The 20,879-nt window shown below is 36.6% G+C and overlaps 1 protein-coding gene across 1 annotated transcript; it reads right to left on the reverse strand.

The window, feature by feature from the left end:
* Window positions 1–263: 263 nt before the first annotated feature.
* On the reverse strand, window positions 264–18,925 carry LOC104891720 (hypothetical protein). Its single transcript, XM_010677456.3, has 10 exons — window positions 18,680–18,925; window positions 15,153–15,359; window positions 14,588–14,845; window positions 12,396–12,596; window positions 11,955–12,209; window positions 10,085–10,285; window positions 9,699–9,959; window positions 1,865–2,065; window positions 1,113–1,373; window positions 264–649 (listed from the first exon to the last, which is right to left on the reverse strand). The coding sequence occupies exons 1-10, from the start codon at window positions 18,680–18,682 to the stop codon at window positions 632–634; spliced, it is 1,866 nt and encodes a 621-aa protein (XP_010675758.2). The 5' UTR covers window positions 18,683–18,925; the 3' UTR covers window positions 264–631.
* Between the last annotated feature and the right edge of the window lie 1,954 nt (window positions 18,926–20,879).

The following is a 20,879-nucleotide window of genomic DNA, read 5'->3' on the forward strand; positions in this document are numbered from 1 at the left end:
AGGGGTCCGACGCACAGGAGCCTTTTGCAACGCACATTGCTAAAGTGCAACGCAGATAGGACTTAAAAATTTGTCAGCTTAATACAGGGACGTGCGTCGGATGGGCCTCAATGTCCGACACACATGAGCTATATGCAACGCACATCAATAGGGTACGACGCATATAGCTCGTATGCAATGATGTTTTGCGGCGCATGCTGCATATCATGCGACACAAATTATGGTTTTGTGTCGTTTTGCCTTTTATGCAATGCAAATGGGGGGACGCAAATCCTCATTTTTCTACTAGTGGTTCCTTTCATGAACTTCCTTACAAATGGAGTTCGAAGTCAAGAACTCCACTTCATTGTTTTCATGACATCATAACGCATAAAGCACTACTAGTAATTAATACACCTTGCAAACATTATCAACACAAGCAATACTAAGTCAAGAATGTGATTACAATTTACATATCTCACTTCAGAGGCCACTCCTAGTACACATGTTACATATATAGCTTGTCAGAAGCAGTCAATTCCATCGATATAGCCCATCACGAAAGCACCTTAATAATTCATCATACGCACCATTGCATTTTGGTATTTGAAAGGTGGAAGATATTAGTAGTCATACACTTCAACTAGCATAATTAAGAGGATGGGAAATCCTGAAGTTTACATGGAACCCAATAAAAGTATTAGATAAGGTAAAAGTAGAAAGTTGAAGTCCTAAAAAATAAATAGCAATATTCATAAGAATAATCCATATTATGGACGGTTTTTTCATAATAGTCTAAAATAATTCCAATTATGGAGGAGTGCATTCTCACGATGATCCCAAGTGACCAATAACATGTTTAATTAGTTGTTTTTATTGTTTGATTTTTCTAGTTTTTCTAGTTTCACTTTTGCAAATTTGTACCTCTATCTAGTCTCAACTAAGGTTTAACAAATCATTATATGACCTTCTAAATCAGTCTTTTCAGGTCACTGATTTAAGAAGACACTACCCATAGTTGGGATATTTTTGAGAAAATCAGTCATATTTCAAATTATTTGTCAGGTAAAATTGTTTTCCTAAAAAAAAGAAAAATATAGTCTCCATCTTTGGAGCAGAAAATTATATCTTACCTTTTTCAAGAGAACTCCGATAGATTCGAGGTTACCAGTATAGTGCCTTCCAAAAACACCAACAATAGGGTCGTCATTTAGAAGCGGCGATGTAAATTCACGTATATTATTGACATTCGATCCTAATCCATATGGGCCATATCCTGTCGGGCGTAAATTGGTGTGCATCTTCAATGTGGCGATAACTACTTGCTTTTGATCTCCATCATATCCATATGTCCCACTAATTCTTGTTACGAACTCACGAGCCTTGAATATAATCTATATATGAATATGCATTGGACGTAAAAAGGGGAAAAACTGAATCATTAATTCAAAATAGGCAATTAAAGTAGGAAAAAATTGTTTTAAATAAGTCAACTTTTGCACACGATCTTACCTTTATAAGTCTACCTTTTGATTACCACTGATTGAGTTAAACTTGTATGTTTGTTTTCTTCTTTGAGTTTTAACTTGTTTGTTACTTGTTTAGTAAGTTACTTATGATACGTGTTACAATGTCCCACCCCCACCCTTGCTTGTTTTAGAAGAAGGAACATTGTAACACGTATCATAAGTAACTTACTAAACAAGTAACAAACAGGTTCATACTCAAAGAAGAAAACAGACATACAAACCTAACTCAATCATGGATAATCAGAAGGTAAACTTATAAAGAGAAGACCGCACACATAAAGGTTGACTTATTTAAAATAATTTTTCTATTAAAATATTAATCTCCAAAAAAATTAAGATTTACGGTGTATATTAACCTTAGATTCCTGTTGCCCATTGCCACCAAAGTTCACAGTAGTGGAACCCACTTGTGGCTTATCTATTACAAATCCAATTGCGTTCACAATATATCCATGCGTTAATCTTACTTCACTGATACGTTCATCACCTCTAAGCTGCATGCGATAATTTTGAAGCATCTGAGAACCATACGGCCCGTACGAATCGATCACTTGCCCCTGTGAGCAAACAATACAATTATAGATAAATAATATTAATGCGAAGATTACAACTTACAAGAGGGTGAAATTGACTAATTGAGAAACCGAGTGTATTGTTGGGAAAAGACTATATCTATTGAAAACATTCTTAAACAGAATCATAAAGGTAGCAGCATAATGTCTCTCTTTCATACATTCTTCGTTAACCTTTATTACAACCTTTACTGAGCCTTATATAGACATCAGCACACTAGGGAAACTTCCTAGGAAACAGCCAAGAACAACATCTATAAAGCTGAGCTGGAGGTTTTAATTACAAGGAGACAAAATAACGATATCCTAGTACATAGTACACTGACAGTTAGTACTAGGCACAACTGCATAGGTAGTGGAGGCATTTCATTTTGTGCCAAGGAAGGCAGTCATTCCTTGCACGCATTCCTTGGTGCTTTTCACTCCCCCTTAAGCTAGGAGTGAGGGAGGAGGTTGAACTCCTAGGTTGGACAATAGAAACTGATGTTGTTCTATAGTCAATACCTTAGTGAGAACATCAACAATTTGTTGACATGTAGACACATAGGTGGGATTGATTTGACCTTCAGCCACCTTCTCCTTAATGAAATGACAATCAATCCCAACATGCTTTGTCTTCTCATGGTGTACAGGATTGGCAGCAATGGCCAAGGCTGCTTGATTGTCACAAAAAATTGGTGTGCTTCCCCACTCTTTGATTCCAAGCTCTTTCAGCAGTTGTTTTACCCCGATTACTTCACAGATAGTCATTGCTAGAGATCTGTATTCAGCTTCAGCTGTAGATCTTGCAACCACAGTTTGTTTTTTAGACTTCCAAGCTATTGGAGACTGGCCTAGGAGAATGCAAAACCCTGTAGTGGATCTTCTAGTGTTAGGACAGCCTGCCCAGTCACTATCACAGTAGGCTTGAAGCTTAGCAGCAGACTTAGAAGCCAGAAGTATGCCTTGATCTAGGGAGCCAGCCAGATATCTTAACACTCTTTTTGCAGCCTGGTGATGAACTGAAGTAGGGCTATGCATAAATTGACTCAAGACATGCACAGTATATGCTATATCTGGTCTGGTGAGTGTTAAATAAATCAGCTTCCCAATTAACCTTTGATATGTTTCAGGTTGTGTCAAAGGTTCACCACAGGTAGAGAGTAGTTTAACATGAGTGTCCATAGGCAACTTGAGTGGTCTACACTGAGTGAGTTTATATTCTTCTAGCATATCTTGGACATACTTTCTTTGTGAAAGGAAGATGCCTTGAGAGCTTCTGTCTACTTCAATTCCAAGGAAATACCTTAGTTCACCCATGTCCTTCATCTTGAATTCTATGTTGAGAAACTCTTTTGCTTTCTTTATACACCCTAGATTGTTTCCAGTCACAATCAAATCATCTACATATGCCAGAATAGCATTGAATGAGGTTGCTTCTTGCTTCCATCAGCCTTCAATACAGAACTTAGTTTTGCAAACCACTGTCTAGGGGCTTGCTTGAGACCATAAAGAGGTTTCAAGAGTTTGCATACTCTTGTCTTTTCATCATTGTGAGTGTGAATTTCCTTTGTCAACCCTGTGTCAAATCTGAATCCTTCTCCTTCATATCCAGGAGGGAAGGTCATGAACACAGTTTCTTCTAACTCACCATGTAAAAAAGCATTTTTTACATCCATTTGGTGAGTATACCATCCTTGTATTGCAGCAACAGCCAATAGTGACCTTATGGTTGTCATCTTTGCAACTAGAGCAAAGGTCTCTCTGTAGTCAATACCATACTGTTGTCTGTTATTCAGAATGACCAGCCTTGATTTGTACCTCGTACTCTCTCTGTGTGGATCACACTTAGTTGTATACAGCCACTTGCACCCTATTGCCTTCTTTCCTGGTGGCAGATGAGTGATCAACCAAGTATTGTTTCCTTCAAGTGCTTCCAATTCTTCATTCATAGCTTGTAGCCAGTGATTGTGCTTCACAGCTTGTTTAAAATGTCTAGGATCAGGTGCTTTGCCCACATTACTTAGTAGACAAGTGTATTGACTACTAACAGCAGTCACACCTACCTTTTGCACACAATTAGCACTAACTTGATAATCTGAGTGCCATGTAGGAGCTTTATGGTCTCTTGTGGACCTTCTCTGAACAACCTGAGTGTGTTATTCTTCTCCAGTTTGCTCTGTCACTTGTTCTTCAACTTCTTCTCTCCTGGTTAACACAGGTTCACCTTCATCACTCTCATTCCATGTTTGAGCTCTACCTGACTCTTCATTTGGTTGAGATGATACTGAGTGAAATATGTGATATGGATATACAGATTCATAGAATCTTACATCCCTTGATACAAATGACACTCCTGTGAGAAGATTGTGCATTTTGTAGCCCTTCTGAGTATGAGAGAACCCAATAAAGATACAGGGAACACCTTTAGCTTGAAACTTGTCTTTTCTTCTCTTAGGATTGTAAGAAAAGGTTAAGCACCCAAAACACTTCATAAAGGTGTAGTTAGGAGCCTTTCCATAGAGGACTTTTTCCTCTGTTTACATCAGCTGGCAGTCTGTTTGTAATGTAAGTAGCTGTCATAACACAGTCCCCCCAAAATTGTAGAGGTAGGCCAGCTTGAAATCTTAAGGCTCTTGCCATTTCAAGAACATGTCTGTGTCTCCTTTCAGCCCTCCCATTTTGCTGTGGTCTATCAGGACAAGAAGTTTGATGGATTATACCCAGTTTGTCAAAGAATGGCTTGCATTTCTTATCTTCAAACTCTAGGGCATTATCAGATCTTATGATCTTTACACTTTTATTGAACTGAGTTCTAGCCATGTTTACAAACCTTTGTATGGCATCAAATGCATCAGATTTCAGTTTCAACAAGTGTATCCATGTTACTCTTGACTTATCATCCACCAAAGTGAGAAAATATCTAAATTTCCCTTTATAACTTACCTTATATGGCCCCCAAGTATCCATATGTATAAGTTCAAACACATCTTCTTCTCTAGAGTTACTTATTCCATAAGGCAACTTGGTGAATTTTGCCAATGGACAAGTCATACACACTTCTCCCTTCTTTCTTCTTACATCAAGATTCTCAATTAGAGCAATCCTTTTCATTGGAGCATGTCCAAGCCTATGATGCCACAATGTTGCTTTACTAAGCTTTGGGACATCTCTTAACACACTAGGCACTTCAGAGCATGTGTGAACATTCATGGTTGTCTTTGCTTTTTGAGCACTCACAATGTTAAGACTCTGGTCTTTAAACTTCTTTAGAGTGCTAGCAACAGGCTCATTAATAAGATAGTAGAGACCATTCTCCCCCTTTCCCACACCCTTTACTTCATTGCTTTCACAATCATGTATTATACAGTACTTGTCAAAGAATACAACTTTGCAGTTCATGTTTTCACACAACTTATTTATAGATAACAAGTTGTGTTTAAAGGCAGGGATGAATAGAACATGTTTAAGACTCACACCATTCAAGAGTAAAACAGTTCCAATATGAGAGATTTTAGAAGTCTCACCTATGGGTAAGTTTATGAGTGATGTACTTCTGCATTCATGAGCACTTTCTAAAAGAGAATAGGTGCCAGTCATATGGTCTGAGGCCCCAGAATCCAAGATCCACTCATTTTTTCTTGAATTAGCAAAGCAACATGAGACCATGCCTGAAAAACCATAATCCATCTCTTCATCTGTATCTCCTCCTTTAGATGGAGGTGGGAGTAATCTTAAGAGTTGTTCCAGCTGTTGTGCTGTGATGGTGGTGGATGAGCTTGCTGTAGACACTGCATCCTGTTGAGCAGTAGCAGCAACTTGTACCCCACTTTGTTTTCCTCCTTTGTTCCATTTCTGCTGCCCAGTTGCTTTAAACCTTCCTTTACCTGCACCTTGATACTTCATTTTATTAGGTTTTGCAGGAAAGCCTATTACAAACCAGCAACCATCCTTAGTGTGTCCTATTTTTCCACACACTGTACACTGATTGAGGAGCTGAGTATTGTTAATGGCTCCCCCTGTGCCTTTAGAGAACATGGCAACAGTGTCATTTTCTTCCTTAACCTGTCCCAATACTTCTCTCTGAGCTTCTTCTTGCTCCAGATAACTACATGTTGTTTCAACATTAGGTAAGGTACCCATCATGAGTAAATTACTCCTTTGTGTTCCATAGGACTCATCAAGTCCATTCAGAAACTGAAAAAGTTTTTGTTCTTCTTGTTGCTGAGTCAGGACTTCCATAAACTTTGTGATTTCTACACTCACATTTGTTATGGGTGGTAACGTATTGAGAGCTTCAAGCTCTTCCCAGTAGCATTTCATATGAGTGTAATACTCACTGATCTCTCTTCCTTGCTGCTTGGTTTCATAAATCTCTTTATAGAGCTTATATTTTCTAGTGCCATTTGTAAGAGAGAATCTCTTCTCAAGTTAGTTCCATATTTCTCTTGAATCACTAACAAACATGATGGACTTTTTGATTGATTCATTCAGAGAACCAAGAATCCAATATATAATCATGTTGTTACATGTGTCCCAGGCATCTTGCGTAACTATATCTTTCTTATCTCTTTTTATAACTCCTGTAATAAACCCTAACTTCCTTTTGGAAGCTAATGTTATTTCCATAGAACGTTTCCAAGATCTGTAATTTGAAGATCCTTGGAATTTATCTATGAATGTGAAGTTGTTCCCATCTGAGGGATGAAGGTATAAAGGATTTGTTTGTTCTATTACAGTAGGAGTAGATGAAGCCATAATTTAAGGAATCAGATTTTAGTTAAAACAAGAAAAAATTTGTGATGTGTTTGAGAAGAAGAATGTAATGTGAGTGAGATTTAAAGAGCTGTGACCATGTTAAATTTCATATTATATGAAAATGGGCCTGGGTAACCCAATAAGGAGGAGGAGAGTTTAGCCCACTTACAAGCTAGGAGGTTCCATCATAAAACCAATTGGTGATAGGAGGAGTAACTCCTAATCTTATAAAGTGGTTTATTCTCTCCTCTTTCTCCAATGTGGGAAACTCACAAGTGGTCATTTAATGGGTTTTAACACACACCCCTCACTTGTGAGTGTCTTTAGATTTTTTTTTTTTTAGAGCTAACTGGAAAGGTAATCAGAAATAATCCTCTTAGGGGCTAGACATCCTGTTGAGGTAAACCCTTACCCAGTTGCTTGATTAGAAGCCCAGTTTAGAAGAGACCCACAACCCGGGCTCTGATACCATGAAAACATTCTTAAACAGAATCATAAAGGTAGCAGCATAATGTCTCTCTTTCATTCATTCTTCGTTAACCTTTCTTACAACCTTTACTGAGCCTTATATAGACATCAGCACACTAGGGAAACTTCCTAGGAAACAACCAAGAACAACAGCTATAAAGCTGAGCTGGAGGTTTTAATTACAAGGAGACAAAATAACGATATCCTAGTACATAGTACACTGACAGTTAGTACTAGGCACAGCTGCATAGGTAGTGGAGGCATTTCTTTTTTGTGCCAAGGAAGGCAGTCATTCCTTGGTTCTTTTCATCTATACATCGTATCAGCTAGTTTACTATAATAATATTTCAAGTAACCAGTCCAGCACATTTGTTTTTGTTGAAACCCATTAAGTGCCCACTTGTGAGTGTCCCACATTGGAGAAAGAGGAGAGAATAAACCACTTTATACCTCCTAGCTTGTAAGTGGGCTAAACTCTCCTCCTCCTCTTTATTGGGTTACCCAGACCCATTTCATTTAATCTGAAAATTAACATGGTATTAGAGCCCGAGTTGTGGGTCTCTTCTAAACTGGGCTTCTAATCAAGCAACTGGGTAAGGATTTACCTCGACAGGATTTCTAGCCCCTAAGAGGATTATTTCTGATTACCTTTCCAGTTAGCTCTAAATTCTAAAGACACTCACAAGTGAGGGGGTGTGTTGAAACTCATTAAGTGCCTACTTGTGAGTGTCCCACATTAGAGAAAGAGGAGAGAATAAACAACTTTATAAGATTAGGAGTTACTCCTCCTATCTAGGGATGGCAATTGGGCGGGGCGGGTGCGGAGGATGGTACCCCCACACCCGCACCCGCATTAAATTCTCATCCCCATCCCCGCCCCACCACCCATTGCGGGGAAAGATTCCATCCCCATCCCGCCCCACCACCCATTGCGGGGGGAAATTCTAGACCCACCCCGCCCCACCCCACACCCGCGTCGTCCCGCATCATCCCCGCAAAAAATCCACCATAAGCCCATTATAGTTGTCTACTTCACAAAATCACAATATAATATAGTAAAAGAAAAGTTAAAATACATTAACAAATGCAAATATTTTATTACATTTCAGAAGTGTCTTCAAATACGATAGTAATATATGTATATAAATAGAATTTTAATAATAAATATGCGGGGCGGGTGTGGGGCGGGCGGGGGTGGGGCGGGGCGGGCGGGGATGGGGCGGGTATAACATAAAATCCACACCCGCTCCACCACCCATTGCGGGTACAATTTCAATCCCCATCCCCGCCCCATCCCCGCCAAACCTAGACCCATCCCCGCCCCAATTGGGCGGGGATGGGGCGGGTCTCCTACTTGACCCGCCCCACTGCCATCCCTACTCCTATCACCAATTAGTTTTAGGATGGAACCTCCTAACTTATAAGTGGGCTAAACTCTCCTCGTCCTTATTGGGTTACCCAGGCCCATTTCATCTAATCTGAAAATTAACAGTTTTCTTCTTAATTAAAGGTTTAGAAACTAGATTGCAAGTATATGTTTACTCTTAGAATTTTTTTTTCTTTTTTTTGAGGAGATGTTTACTCTTAGAAATTAATGTATTAAATTTTGATTGAAAAGACTAAAAGATAGAGGAATGATGTAAATACATGTCATAATTCTTGATTTGCCTCGGATAAAAGCTACAATAGAATGATTGAGCATATATTAGAGGGTTTGACCCATTTCATAGAATCGACCAATGAAATCCTCTAATGTTGGTTTTTGGTAAATTAAACAAAATATTGGGAAAGTTGGTTGGACCCAAAAATAGCTTTAATATATATTGAAAGGATGAGCTTTTTGAGGTGAGCGAGGATCGGGAAGGTTGAAGTGATCAAGTGAATGCTAATTATGTAAATGTTGAAGAGTAGAAGCAGTGTGTGCTGCCGCCACTGCTGTACAATGAGAGTGATGTAGCCACTACCTCTCTTAGTGATGTCATTAAGAGTTTTGTTTTACTCTCTTTAAAGCAACAGGTGTCCAATTATGTATTGTGGTTCCTGACTTTTATTTTCCAGCTTTTATCCTTTTTTCTCTCATCTGTACTGGTGGTTAGGATACCTAGGAGGATCCTCCACTATTTAAGGACCAGAGGTCCCATTGTAGCTATTATGACTGAATGAAAGAAATACAACACTAAAAAGGTTTTGCTGGAACTTTGTGTGCTATGTGATTCTGTATGTTTACTTCAAATGAAATAACTCATATGTTATCAATAAAAATGTAATCAGTTATATATCATCTATTTATTAAAGTATAATACAAACAACTAATACAAACATCAAGTCAAAAAACAAGGACAAAAACTTAAAATAATTGGCAAAGATCATATGGGGTAAGAAAAACACGAGTTTAGAGTGAATCATTTCTCACCTTTTTGTAGAGAAGTCCAATGGACTCTATAACAGTGTTTGCTCTTCCAAAAACTCCGATAATAGGACCATCAATTAGATGTGGCGATGAAAAATCAACTTCAGTTTTAACATCGTCCAATCCTGATCCATATGGTCCATATCCTGCCGGACATATATTGGTGTGTATCTTGAGTGTGGCAATACATTCTATATCTCTTTCTTTATCGTATCCATATGTACCACTAATTCTTGTTAAGAACTCAACATCCTTGAGTACGATCTATGTACAGGCGTGGGAAGTATAAAGTGCAGGGTAGAATGTTAGAGCAATCGAATATGTATATTGTTTAGACCATGAAAAAGCACCAAACTAATAGCTTCTGGTAAAAATAAAGATCTATTAACCTTGGATTTGTCTTCGCCATTGTCTCCGAATATTACAGTAGTGGCATCCTCTCCTGGCTTAGCTATCACAAACTCTATTGCCTTTATAATCTGTGCATGCGTTATGCTTACTTCTTTTATACGGTCACCATCTTCAAGTTGCATGCAATAGTTTTTTTGCAACTTAGGACCATAAGGCCCATACGACTCAATCACTTGCCCCTATGATAAAGTAAACAAAACAATAGACATAGGGATTAAATCATTAAAAGCTACTCCATTCGATCTTTATTAGTTTACCCCTTTATTTTGCACAAAATTTTAGGAGAACTTATGTTATTGTGGGTTATAGAAAGAAAGATAAACTATTATTTTATATTAAAGTTGAATATATGAGTGACGAAAAGTTAGTGGTCCCATTCCAAAAATAAAAACAAAAGGAAGGGGTAAACTAATAAGGGACATCCCAAAAAGGAATACGAGTAATAAACTAATAAAGACCGGAGGGACTATATATTATGCAATGTAGGGATGGCAGTGGGGCGGGTCAAGTAGGAGACCCGCCCCATCCCCACCCAATTGGGGCGAGGATGGGTCTAGGTTTGGCGGGGATGGGGATTAAAATTGTACCCGTAATGGGTGGTGGAGCGGGTGTGGATTTTATGGTATACCCGCCCCATCCCCGCCCCGCATATTTATTATTAAAATTCTATTTATATACATATATTACTAATGTATTTGAAGACATTTTTGAAATGTAATTGCCTTTGTTAATGTGTTTTAACATTTCTTTTAGTATATTATATTGTGATTTTGTGAAGTAGACAACTATAATGGGTTTATGACTAGGGATGGCAGTGGGGCGGGTCAAGTAGGAGACCCGCCCCATCCCCGCCCAATTGGGACGGGGATGGGTCTAGGTTTGGTGGGGATGGGGTGGGGATGGAGATTAAAATTATACCCGCATTGGGTGGTGGAGCGGGCGTGGATTTTATGTTATACCCGCCCCATCCCCGCCCGCCCCGCCCCACTCCCGCCCGCCCCACCCCGAATATTTATTATTAAAATTCTATTTATATACATATATTACTAATATATTTAAAGACACTTTTGAAATGTAATAAAACATCTGACTTTGTTAATGTATTTTAACTTTTCTTTTGCTATATTATATTGTGATTTTGTGAAGTAGACAACTATAATGGGCTTATGACAGATTTTTAGGTGGATTTTTTGCGAGGATGAAGTGGGTATGATGCGGGTACGACGCGGGTGCGGGGGTGGGGCGGGGGTGGGTCTAGAATTTCCCCCCGCAATGGGTGGTGGGGCGGGGATGGGGATGGAATCTTCCCCCGCAATGGGGTGTGGGGCGGGGATGGGGATGAGAATTTAATGCGGGTGCGGGTGTGGGGTTACCATCCTCCGCACCCGCCCCGCCCAATTGTCATCCCTACTTATGACAGATTTTTTTGGTGGATTTTTTTGCGGGAATGAAGTGGGTATGACGCGGGTACGACGCGCGTGCGGGGGTGGGTCTAGAATTTCCCCCCGCAATGGGTGGTGGGGCGGGGATGGGATGGAATCTTTCCCCGCAATGGGTGGTGGGGCGGGGATGGGGATGAAAATTTAATGCGGGTGCGGGTGTGGGGGTACCATCCTTCGCACCCGCCCCGCCCAATTGCCATCATAAAAAAAAGAAACCCTAAGAAATTTATGCCAAGGTCTCTTCATTTGTGTTCCTAAAATTCTAACTGTGCTAATGAAGCTTGAAAATGGCTTTAATATGAGAAAATTGATTTCAAAATCTCTTCGTTATCAAAACTCCATCTGTTTCCATGCTACATAGATTTGCACATGGTGCTCATTGCTTAGAAATTTGATGAAATCTTACCTTACTCACAACTCCTAAAGACTCCAGATAATTGTTGTATCTTCCGAAAATTCCGACAATAGGACCTTCAGGTGGGAGCGGAGATGAAAAATCAATCAAATTATCAACCTCTCTTCCTAATCCATATGGTCCATATCCCGTAGGACATATATTGGTGTGTATCTTTAACATGGCAACCATGCATTGTTTGGAGTCTTTGTCGCATCCATGTTTTCCACTAAATCTTGTTAGGTACTCACCATCCTTAAGTACAATCTATAAATAATCATGGAAAGTAGAAAAGGGAAAATGTTAGAGGATTCAATGCAAAATCAATAAAGTAGTTAGTTATATATAACAGTGTTATTATATATATTACTCCCTCCATCCCAACATATAGTTCTCATTTCTCTTTTTTCACGGTAATTTATGAAAGTAGAATCTAAGAGGGATAATATTAACCTTTGATTCCTCTCCGCCATCACCACCAAAAATCTTAGTTGTGGTACCCCCACCTAGCTTAGCAATCAGGAACCCGATTGCATCCACAACGAACCCATGTCTTATTATAACTTCTCTGACACACTCACCATCTTCAAGTTGCATATCATAGTTTTGTGGCAACTGAGAACCATAAGGTCCATTTACTTCAGTAACTTGCTTCTGTCAATACAAACAAAACAAAGGACAAGTATGATACAAATCAAAGAAAAAAAAAGTTAACGTACATATATGTAAAGAGATACTTAGTAGTTGGTAAATGATTTGGAAACTATGCATACAAAAGGAGGGAGATTAGAGAATAGTATTTGAACATGTATGTCGAAGTTTCAGTTAAAGATATGCAAACTTTATCTGTTGCAATATGAAGTTTATGTAGCCTTTATATCACGAAAGGATATACGATGGTGAGTGACAGCTGTAGGGATGGCAATCCAATCCGAATCCGACCCTAGTCCGCTCTGATCCGAAAGAAAAAATCCGAGTTGACTCCGACAAAAAATTAATCCGACTCCGACTCCGACTCCGTTTAAAAAATCCGACTCCGAGTCGGAGGAGGGTCGGAGATGGATCTCATAAAATAATCCGACATCCGAATCCGACTCCGACTTTGAGTCAATCAATCCTTTTTTCTTATTTATGTAATGTATTATTTATGTATAATCTGACTTCGACTTTCAGCCAATTATATTATATAGGATTTTCCCATAGAAAAAATGATTGTTAAAAATAATAGTAATAATTAGATTATTTGTACTATATAAGATTTCCATATGATGATTAGAATAAATTGCAATGATTAAATTATTGTATTATAGAAGACTATTCTATTATAAAAAATTGGAAGATAAATAATTCGGATCAGTTTCGGAGTCGGATGTTCGGGTTTTAAGTCTTGTGTTCGGATTTTAAGTCGGATGTTCGGATTTTAAATCAGGTCGGGTCTCGGAGTCGGATGTTCGGATTTTAAGTCGGGTCGGATTTGGATTTTCAAAGTCGGATGTCGGAGTCGGACTCAGATTTAAAATCCGACTTTATGTAGGGTCGGAGTCGGATTATGCATAATCCGGTCCAAGTCCAATCCATCGTCATTTCTAGACAGCTGTGACACCACTCCAACTAATCCAAGTCTTCAGTTGCTAATATATACCTCCTCCGTTTTTTTTCCCTATTACATCATTTTCCTTTTTATCAATTTTGCATATTAATTGCATGATATACGTGTTCAAAAGTTTCTATCTTGCCCTTTATTAAGTAATAGTCGTGGTCCCCTTTCTCTACTACTTTTATGTTCTTAAAAATTGTGCGCAACCCACAAGATACAATAGCAAAAAGAAATCGAATAAGTATTTGATTTATTAATATAGTAATGATGATTGGAAGTCTAAGTATCATATATGCAAGTTAGGCTATGTTCACTTCACCTTATTTTTGCTTATTTCAGATCTAATCAGATTAGATCAGAAAAAATAAGTTTAGATCAGATCAGATCAATCAGTTTTAAAAACTCATTTTTACTATTAAATATCTTTCATTACATATTAGTAAAAATTATAATAATTGAATATTAATAAAGTACTCATTGAGACGAATCAAACAAGACCCCACATGATTATATTTTTTCTTATATATTGAGAGAAATCTAAAAGATAAGATCTTGTAATCAGATCAATTCAAAAAAAATAAGTTTAGATCAGATCAGAAAAAATAAGTTCAGATCAGATCAGAAAAAAATAAGTTCAGATCAAAAAATTTCAGGTAACTAAACATAACCTTAGGTTATGTTTATTTACCTGAAATTTTTTGATCTGAACTTATTTTTTCTGATCTGATCTGAACTTATTTTTTCTGAACTGATCTGATTACAAGATCTTATCTTTTAGATTTCTCTCAATATATAAGAAAAAATATAGTCATGTGGGGTCTTGTTTGATGCGTCTCAATGAGTACTTTATTAATATTCAATTATTATAAGTTTTACTAATATGTAATGAAAGATTTTTAATAGTAAAAATGAGTTTTTAAAACTGACAGATCTGATCTGATCTGAACTTATTTTTCTGATCTGATCTGATCTGATCTGATCTGAAATAAGCAAAAATAAGGTGAACTGAACATAGCCTTAGTGATCAAGCTTAAGAATCGAATATTACCTTTTCCAAAATAACTCCAATGGACAAGAGATAGTTGTTGTACGTTCCAAAAAATCCGACAATAAGGCTATCACTAAGGTCCGGTGATGAAAATTTATATTCATGTTCAATTTCCCATGATTGTCCATATGTTCCATACCCACCTTTACATAAATTGGTGTATATCTTCAAAGACGCAATTGTGTCTTGCTTTAGACCTTTACAATATCCATATGTCCCAGTAATTCTTGTTAGGGACTCACCATCAAGCAATTCAATCTGTATATGTGTAAGGAGAAGTAATTCAAGAGGTTTAATATGTGAAGAGCAATTCATGCAAAAGTATATACTTCATCCGTTTCAATTTAGTTGTGACACTTTTAAAATCACGGATTCCTAGACAATTTTTGGAAAGGAGAGAGATAGAGAAAGAAAATAAAAGGATCCTATATGATAGGAGAGAGATAAAGAGAAGTTATTACCCAAAATGAAAGTGTCACAACTAAATTGAAACTTTTTAAAATAGATTGTGTCACAACTAAATTGAAATGGAGGAAGTATAACAAATTTAAAGTTGTATATTGACCGTAGACTCGTGGCCGCCATTTCCACCAAGCTTCTCAAAGGTGGTATCCCCGTGTGGCATAGCTATGACAAACTCTATTCCGTCGACAATGCAATTATGCCTTATTATTATTTTTGTGATACGTTCACCATCTTTAAGCTGCATGTAACGATAGTCCTTTCCAGGCATTTGAGAGCCATAAGAACCATACAACTCAATCACTTTCCCCTGAGATGGTAAACAAAACATCACTACAACTATAGGGATATATGCTAACACAAGGAAGAAAATGATACTTGATTGATTATAGAAGTGGCAAATGGATTTAAATCAATTATATGAAGATCTTGTTTTGCCCAATAAAATAAATATGCAAGGGATAGACATTAGACAAAGAGTAAGAGAAATTGGACATTGCTACATCGACCCACTATCTACTCGCTACTAATAGATAATATCCCTCCGTTTTTTTTAGATGTAACATATTGACTTTGGACACTATTCATCCAATACACTTTGACCATTAATTGTTATTTATACATAAGAAAAAATATAGTCATGTGGGATCTTGTTTGATTCGTCACGGTATACACGTTCCAAATATATATTTTTTATAATTTTTACTTATATACAACTAGAGATATTATCGGTCAAAGTTGTGCCTCGACAAATGTGAAAAGTCCAATGTTACATCTAAAAAAACGGAGGGATTAGTATTTAAGTCTAGTTGGATTCCACTATCATAATTACCACAATCTTATATAATGGGGTGGGTAGTCTACCCGGTGGGTTAACAAGTTTTTTCCAGAGAAATTCACTAGAAAGACAACTGGTTCACTTATTAAGGTTAGACGGTTATGGCTAGGGTACCTTCATAATTCTGAATTTTTTTAATTAATTACTTCCTCTGTCCTAGAATAGACTGACACTTTTCTTTTATGTTTGTCCCAAATTAGTTTGAACTATACCTGATTAAAGTGAGTCCGGCTCGGCCCGAATAATGCAAGGGCTTGGGCAAATTTTTTGGGCCAAAATTCGGGCCCGAGCCACCTAGAATTTTTTGGTTTGGGACGCGTTTTGGGAAACCTAAAAACATAATTTTGGCTCGGCCCGATTTTGACCCGAAAAAGTGGGATTTGGGAATGTTTTTGTCCATAAATTAAGGATGCTGAGGTGTGCTGAGTAGGAGTGGGCCCCAAGAGCGTTGATCTGAGCTAATTATTCGTACACCGAAAACTTGCAAAACAAGGTTAGACTACCCGGGGGTTGTTTCGGGATCGCTCCTTCAACGCCCAAGTCAGTTGATGATCGAGGTAGATTAGAGAAAGTCTAGATACAAATGCTCCAGTTTGTTAGGTGAGAACTCAATATTCGTTCATTGATGAAGTTGTTGGTATTTATTGTGTTGGGGTCAATTAACTATTTCGGCTCTTTAGTGGATCTCCAAACTGTTGATTAGGTCAACTTAGTGGTGGGATCAAACCCTATATTATGTAATTTCTTAATTTTTTAATACATGGATTACATGAACTACAACTTCCTAGGAAGAGCGCCACGTATCACAGTTTCTTATATTCGCACGCCTTTTAATATATTTATATAAATATTAATGTAATTTTATGTTTTAAATTTTTTTTTTTCACAAAAACCACTCTTCCCCCTCCACCCCTTTCCTCCCTTTCCCAAGAACTCAACTCCTACTCCACCAACAATGCAACATCTGACGACTCACACCATCACAAAACTCCCAATCTTTCCTATTACCAATGAATCCCACATGACCCACAACCTTCCCCTCTTAGAACACCCAAAACACTTAACAATCTCATTTTCAGACCCTAAGCTAACCAAAACTCTCTCTTGATCACAATTAATGGAAATCAGAATTAAGCACAAAAATAAAAAAAAACAAATACCACCTCCTATCATAAACTTCTTAGCATAAAACGATCTTACCTCACCACCACTCTATCACCTCAGTTTTTTTATCTTCTCTTTATCTCTCTCCTAATCACATGGGTCCCACTTTAGATCTATCTCTATTTTTGTCCTCTTCATGTGGCTTTCTTGAATGATGTGCCAAGAGATGATGTTGCGGTAATAATGAAAAGGATAGAGTATAAGTTTTCTAACACTTGAGTTTGTCTAGGCAACCAACCTGATAACAATGTGATACCAATACCAGGTTATAATGGTACCAATGTTGCGGCAATTTGGTCATTTTAAGCCTTGAAAAATTTCACGCGCGTGTTGTTTAGTACCAATGCTAGGTTATATTGGTACCATTGTCCGAAAATTTTGATACCAAAGTAAGGTTGTTTGGTACCAATCCTGATAACAATGTGATACCAATACCAGGTTATAATGGTACCAATGTGTAACTTTTTGAGTGTTTGAGTCTTTTTTGGACTAAACCAGTTGGTTACCAAGGCTTTCTCGTAGCCTGTTGGTGTGACTTGTGAGCGTAATTTCAGAAAAATAGTACAGATTTTTTTTTTTCAAAATTTGAGGCCCTTTAGAATGGGAGGCCCTGTTTTAAGTCCCATTTTGGACCGGTACAGGGCTGGATGTTGGTATCTGGTAAAAAAGAATTGGAAGAGTAGTTTGGACCAAAATGCTATATTTGCAAAAGTGGCTCCTGGCGAGGGAATTTTTTTGATAAGAAAAACATGTTAAGAGGTCTAGACCATCTCCCTCGCGGATGGACCCGGCTTCCTTGTTTCATCTTAGACATGTGCCATGAAATTTAACAACAAAAAATGCAATCGCTCACATTCAAAGTAACGCCTAAACAACCAAAAAGCGTTTGAATGCGACTCGAAGTCACCTTAGAATTAAACTCGAAGTCACCTCCTTGTTTCAGCATTTGACTTGTTAAGAACTCGCGAGTGAGTCACAAAGAGACAGTGATGAAGTTGGAGGAAAATGAATGTAATAGAAGCAATTGAATATCACACACTATACTAAAAGTAATTAAGCAAGTCAAAGGCCAAAAATTTGACTTTTTCACCGAAAATAGTGTTTTTGGTACCTTTTAACAAAATTTAAATTTAAGTTGGTATATTCACACAAAAAAAATTTAGTAAGGTATATCCCCACAAAATGCCCTATTACCCTGGTATATCCGCAAAAAACTCTTTCCAAATTGTAAGAAAAAAGAGACTTGTATACGAGAAACTACATGTGTTGAATAACGAGAAAGTATAGTCCTATACTCGGTATGGGACAACTTTTCCCATATCAGTTACTTGATATGATTAGATGTATCTCATATATGATTTAATAAATAACTGATATGATTTAATGTAGACCAGATATGATTTAGATTTCAACTAACAAGCCCCAAAAAAAAAATATGAGAAAAGAAAAATTTATAATTTTATAATATTATTTTTGTCATAAAGTTTACATAAATGCCATGATATTGACACATACCGAATATGGGGATATCATTGCTTGTTGAATAACCCATCAAAGACAATAACATATAGCAATATTGCCAATATAGCATCTCGAATCTCAATTAAGAGGGAAAAAGAAAACATTACCATGTATAGAGTTCGGATCTGCAATTGTCTCAAACGACTGAAAGACCTTGCCTTTGTTGCACTCTTTTAACTTCTTGAATTTTTCCCCACTCTATAGCATTTATTGTGCTGTTACAATAGTCTCCAAAGTATCCTGTATTTATATTAATTTCAATGATATTTCAGAATTTCTGGAGCGCCAAAAAGTAATTTCGTTTAGTGCTTCCAAAAGTCAAACATGAAGAAAGTTTGGGCCAAATCTGAGATAGAGGAGGCTTATGTTATGTAGCAGACTAGAAGTAGCATTGGTGCAAATGCTAGGAAAACATGTGCACCACGGAATCTTTTTTTAGTAATTTAATAACAAGTGAAGACTAATGGGCAATGGCAATGTAATTAGAGGTGTCAATTCAGTTCAACAGTTCAGTTATGGTTATAACCAAACAGTTCAGTTGATAACAGTTCAGTTTGTATCAGTTGAAATAATTAACAGTTCAGTTCAGTTCAGTTAACAAACTTTTCAGTTCAGTTTAATTCAGTTTTTTTCCTTTCCATTTTCAGTTCAGTTCAGTTGCAGTTTAAATCAGTTTTATCCAAACAGTTAAACCAACCAACAGTTGAATCCATGTCAGTTAAAATTTGTTGCGGTTATTTTCAGTTTCGTTTCGGTTTATTTCAGTTATTGACGAAAACCACATAACTTCGCCGATAATCGCATCGGTTCGGGTAGAAGTTAATCACATTCTTGTATTTGTTCGGGGAAAATTGAGCTTCATGTCGGGTTTTGACCAAGTGATTTTCGGGTCCGGTTAAAAATTAATGCAACAATTAAGTGTTGTCGGCACTTCCGCAAATGCCTCGAAAAAAATAGTTGTACTTCATAAAAACGTGTATGAAATTGACATCGGTAAAAGTGTATTTTATTACTGATATATATGATTTGGAATAAGACAGTTTTATATAAGTCGATATTGAAACTTTTAGTTGTATGCAAATCATGTCATATTTGGTTTAAAAAGGACGTCTCATATCAGCATAAATTCTTATAAACTTCCTCGAAGGATGAGTTAGACATTCTTAGAAAGCTCATTATATTAATGTCTTGCTTTTTAACTATAAGGGCTTACTATAAGTCTATAATTATACTAGTCATTGAAGCTATATGCATCTGAAAACGGAAAAACATATGATCGACGTAAAATAATAAGTTAATACTATATCATATCAAGGTATCTATGTGTGACAGTAAAGTAATTGAAAATAACTTTGCTTAATTTAAAGTAAGATTAAGTTGTATCCATTTTGATTTTAAAACATAATATTTGAGTGAACCAAATAGATATTGGATTACAACGAATCTCGAACTATAACGAATAATTTTATAAACTAACTCTGTAGTCTTAGTGAATGAATTAATTAAACTATTCACTAAAGAGATTAAACTAGTCACTAAATAGATTAATTAATGTGAGAACCAAATGGATTGAACTGGTCACTAATTAGATTTAACTAGCCATTATATTAAGAAAGACGGTTTGTACTTTTCTTAATATTGAGATTGAACCGTTGCCTAATTTTAAATTAAAAGTATGCGGTCTCTTACAAGACCAACTGATTGAAGATAACATTGATACTGGATTATATAATATATCAATGTAAGCTTACAAGGTAAATGAAAAAGACAATGATCTATCAAAATGAACCTTGATTAATCTTTATATGTTGCAAATTAAAAACATATTACTAAAGCAAAACAAGTTAATAAGTGAAGTTGTTATTAACTTATTCGATTAGACGTTATATATGTGAATACATCTAAACACATAAACAAATTGAAACAATTTGTTATTGCATAAGACTAATGTATACTGATATTGGATTAGATCTATATATTGATATAAGGCGATAAGTTAATTGGCGTATATGATTTACGTGGACAGTTTATGTTAAAGATACTTTGTATTATGATATAATATGTATTATGTTTACATTGACCCTTTATGTTAAAGATACTTTGTACTTTGATATACTCTGTATTCTCTATTGAACATAACAATAGTCTATATAATTTGATCGTTTAAAGTCAATGAACTCATTAAAGTTATATAATTAAATGAAACAATATGTTATCAAATAATATCAATTCATTAATGTAAGTCAAAAGTTTAATTAAATAATTCAAAACACCATTTAAATCTCCATGTAAAATTAATTTTGTAGC

Source organism: Beta vulgaris, chromosome 4, assembly GCF_026745355.1.
Source record: "Beta vulgaris subsp. vulgaris cultivar EL10 chromosome 4, EL10.2, whole genome shotgun sequence".
Lineage (NCBI taxonomy): Eukaryota > Viridiplantae > Streptophyta > Magnoliopsida > Caryophyllales > Amaranthaceae > Beta > Beta vulgaris.

Coding starts and splice junctions, on each gene's coding strand:
- LOC104891720 (XM_010677456.3), bottom strand. Junction 12,210..12,395: donor ATGGCGGAGAGGAATCAAAG/GTTAATATTATC, acceptor GATTATTTATAG/ATTGTACTTAAGGATGGTGA. Junction 10,286..11,954: donor CTTTAGGAGTTGTGAGTAAG/GTAAGATTTCAT, acceptor ACTTTATCATAG/GGGCAAGTGATTGAGTCGTA.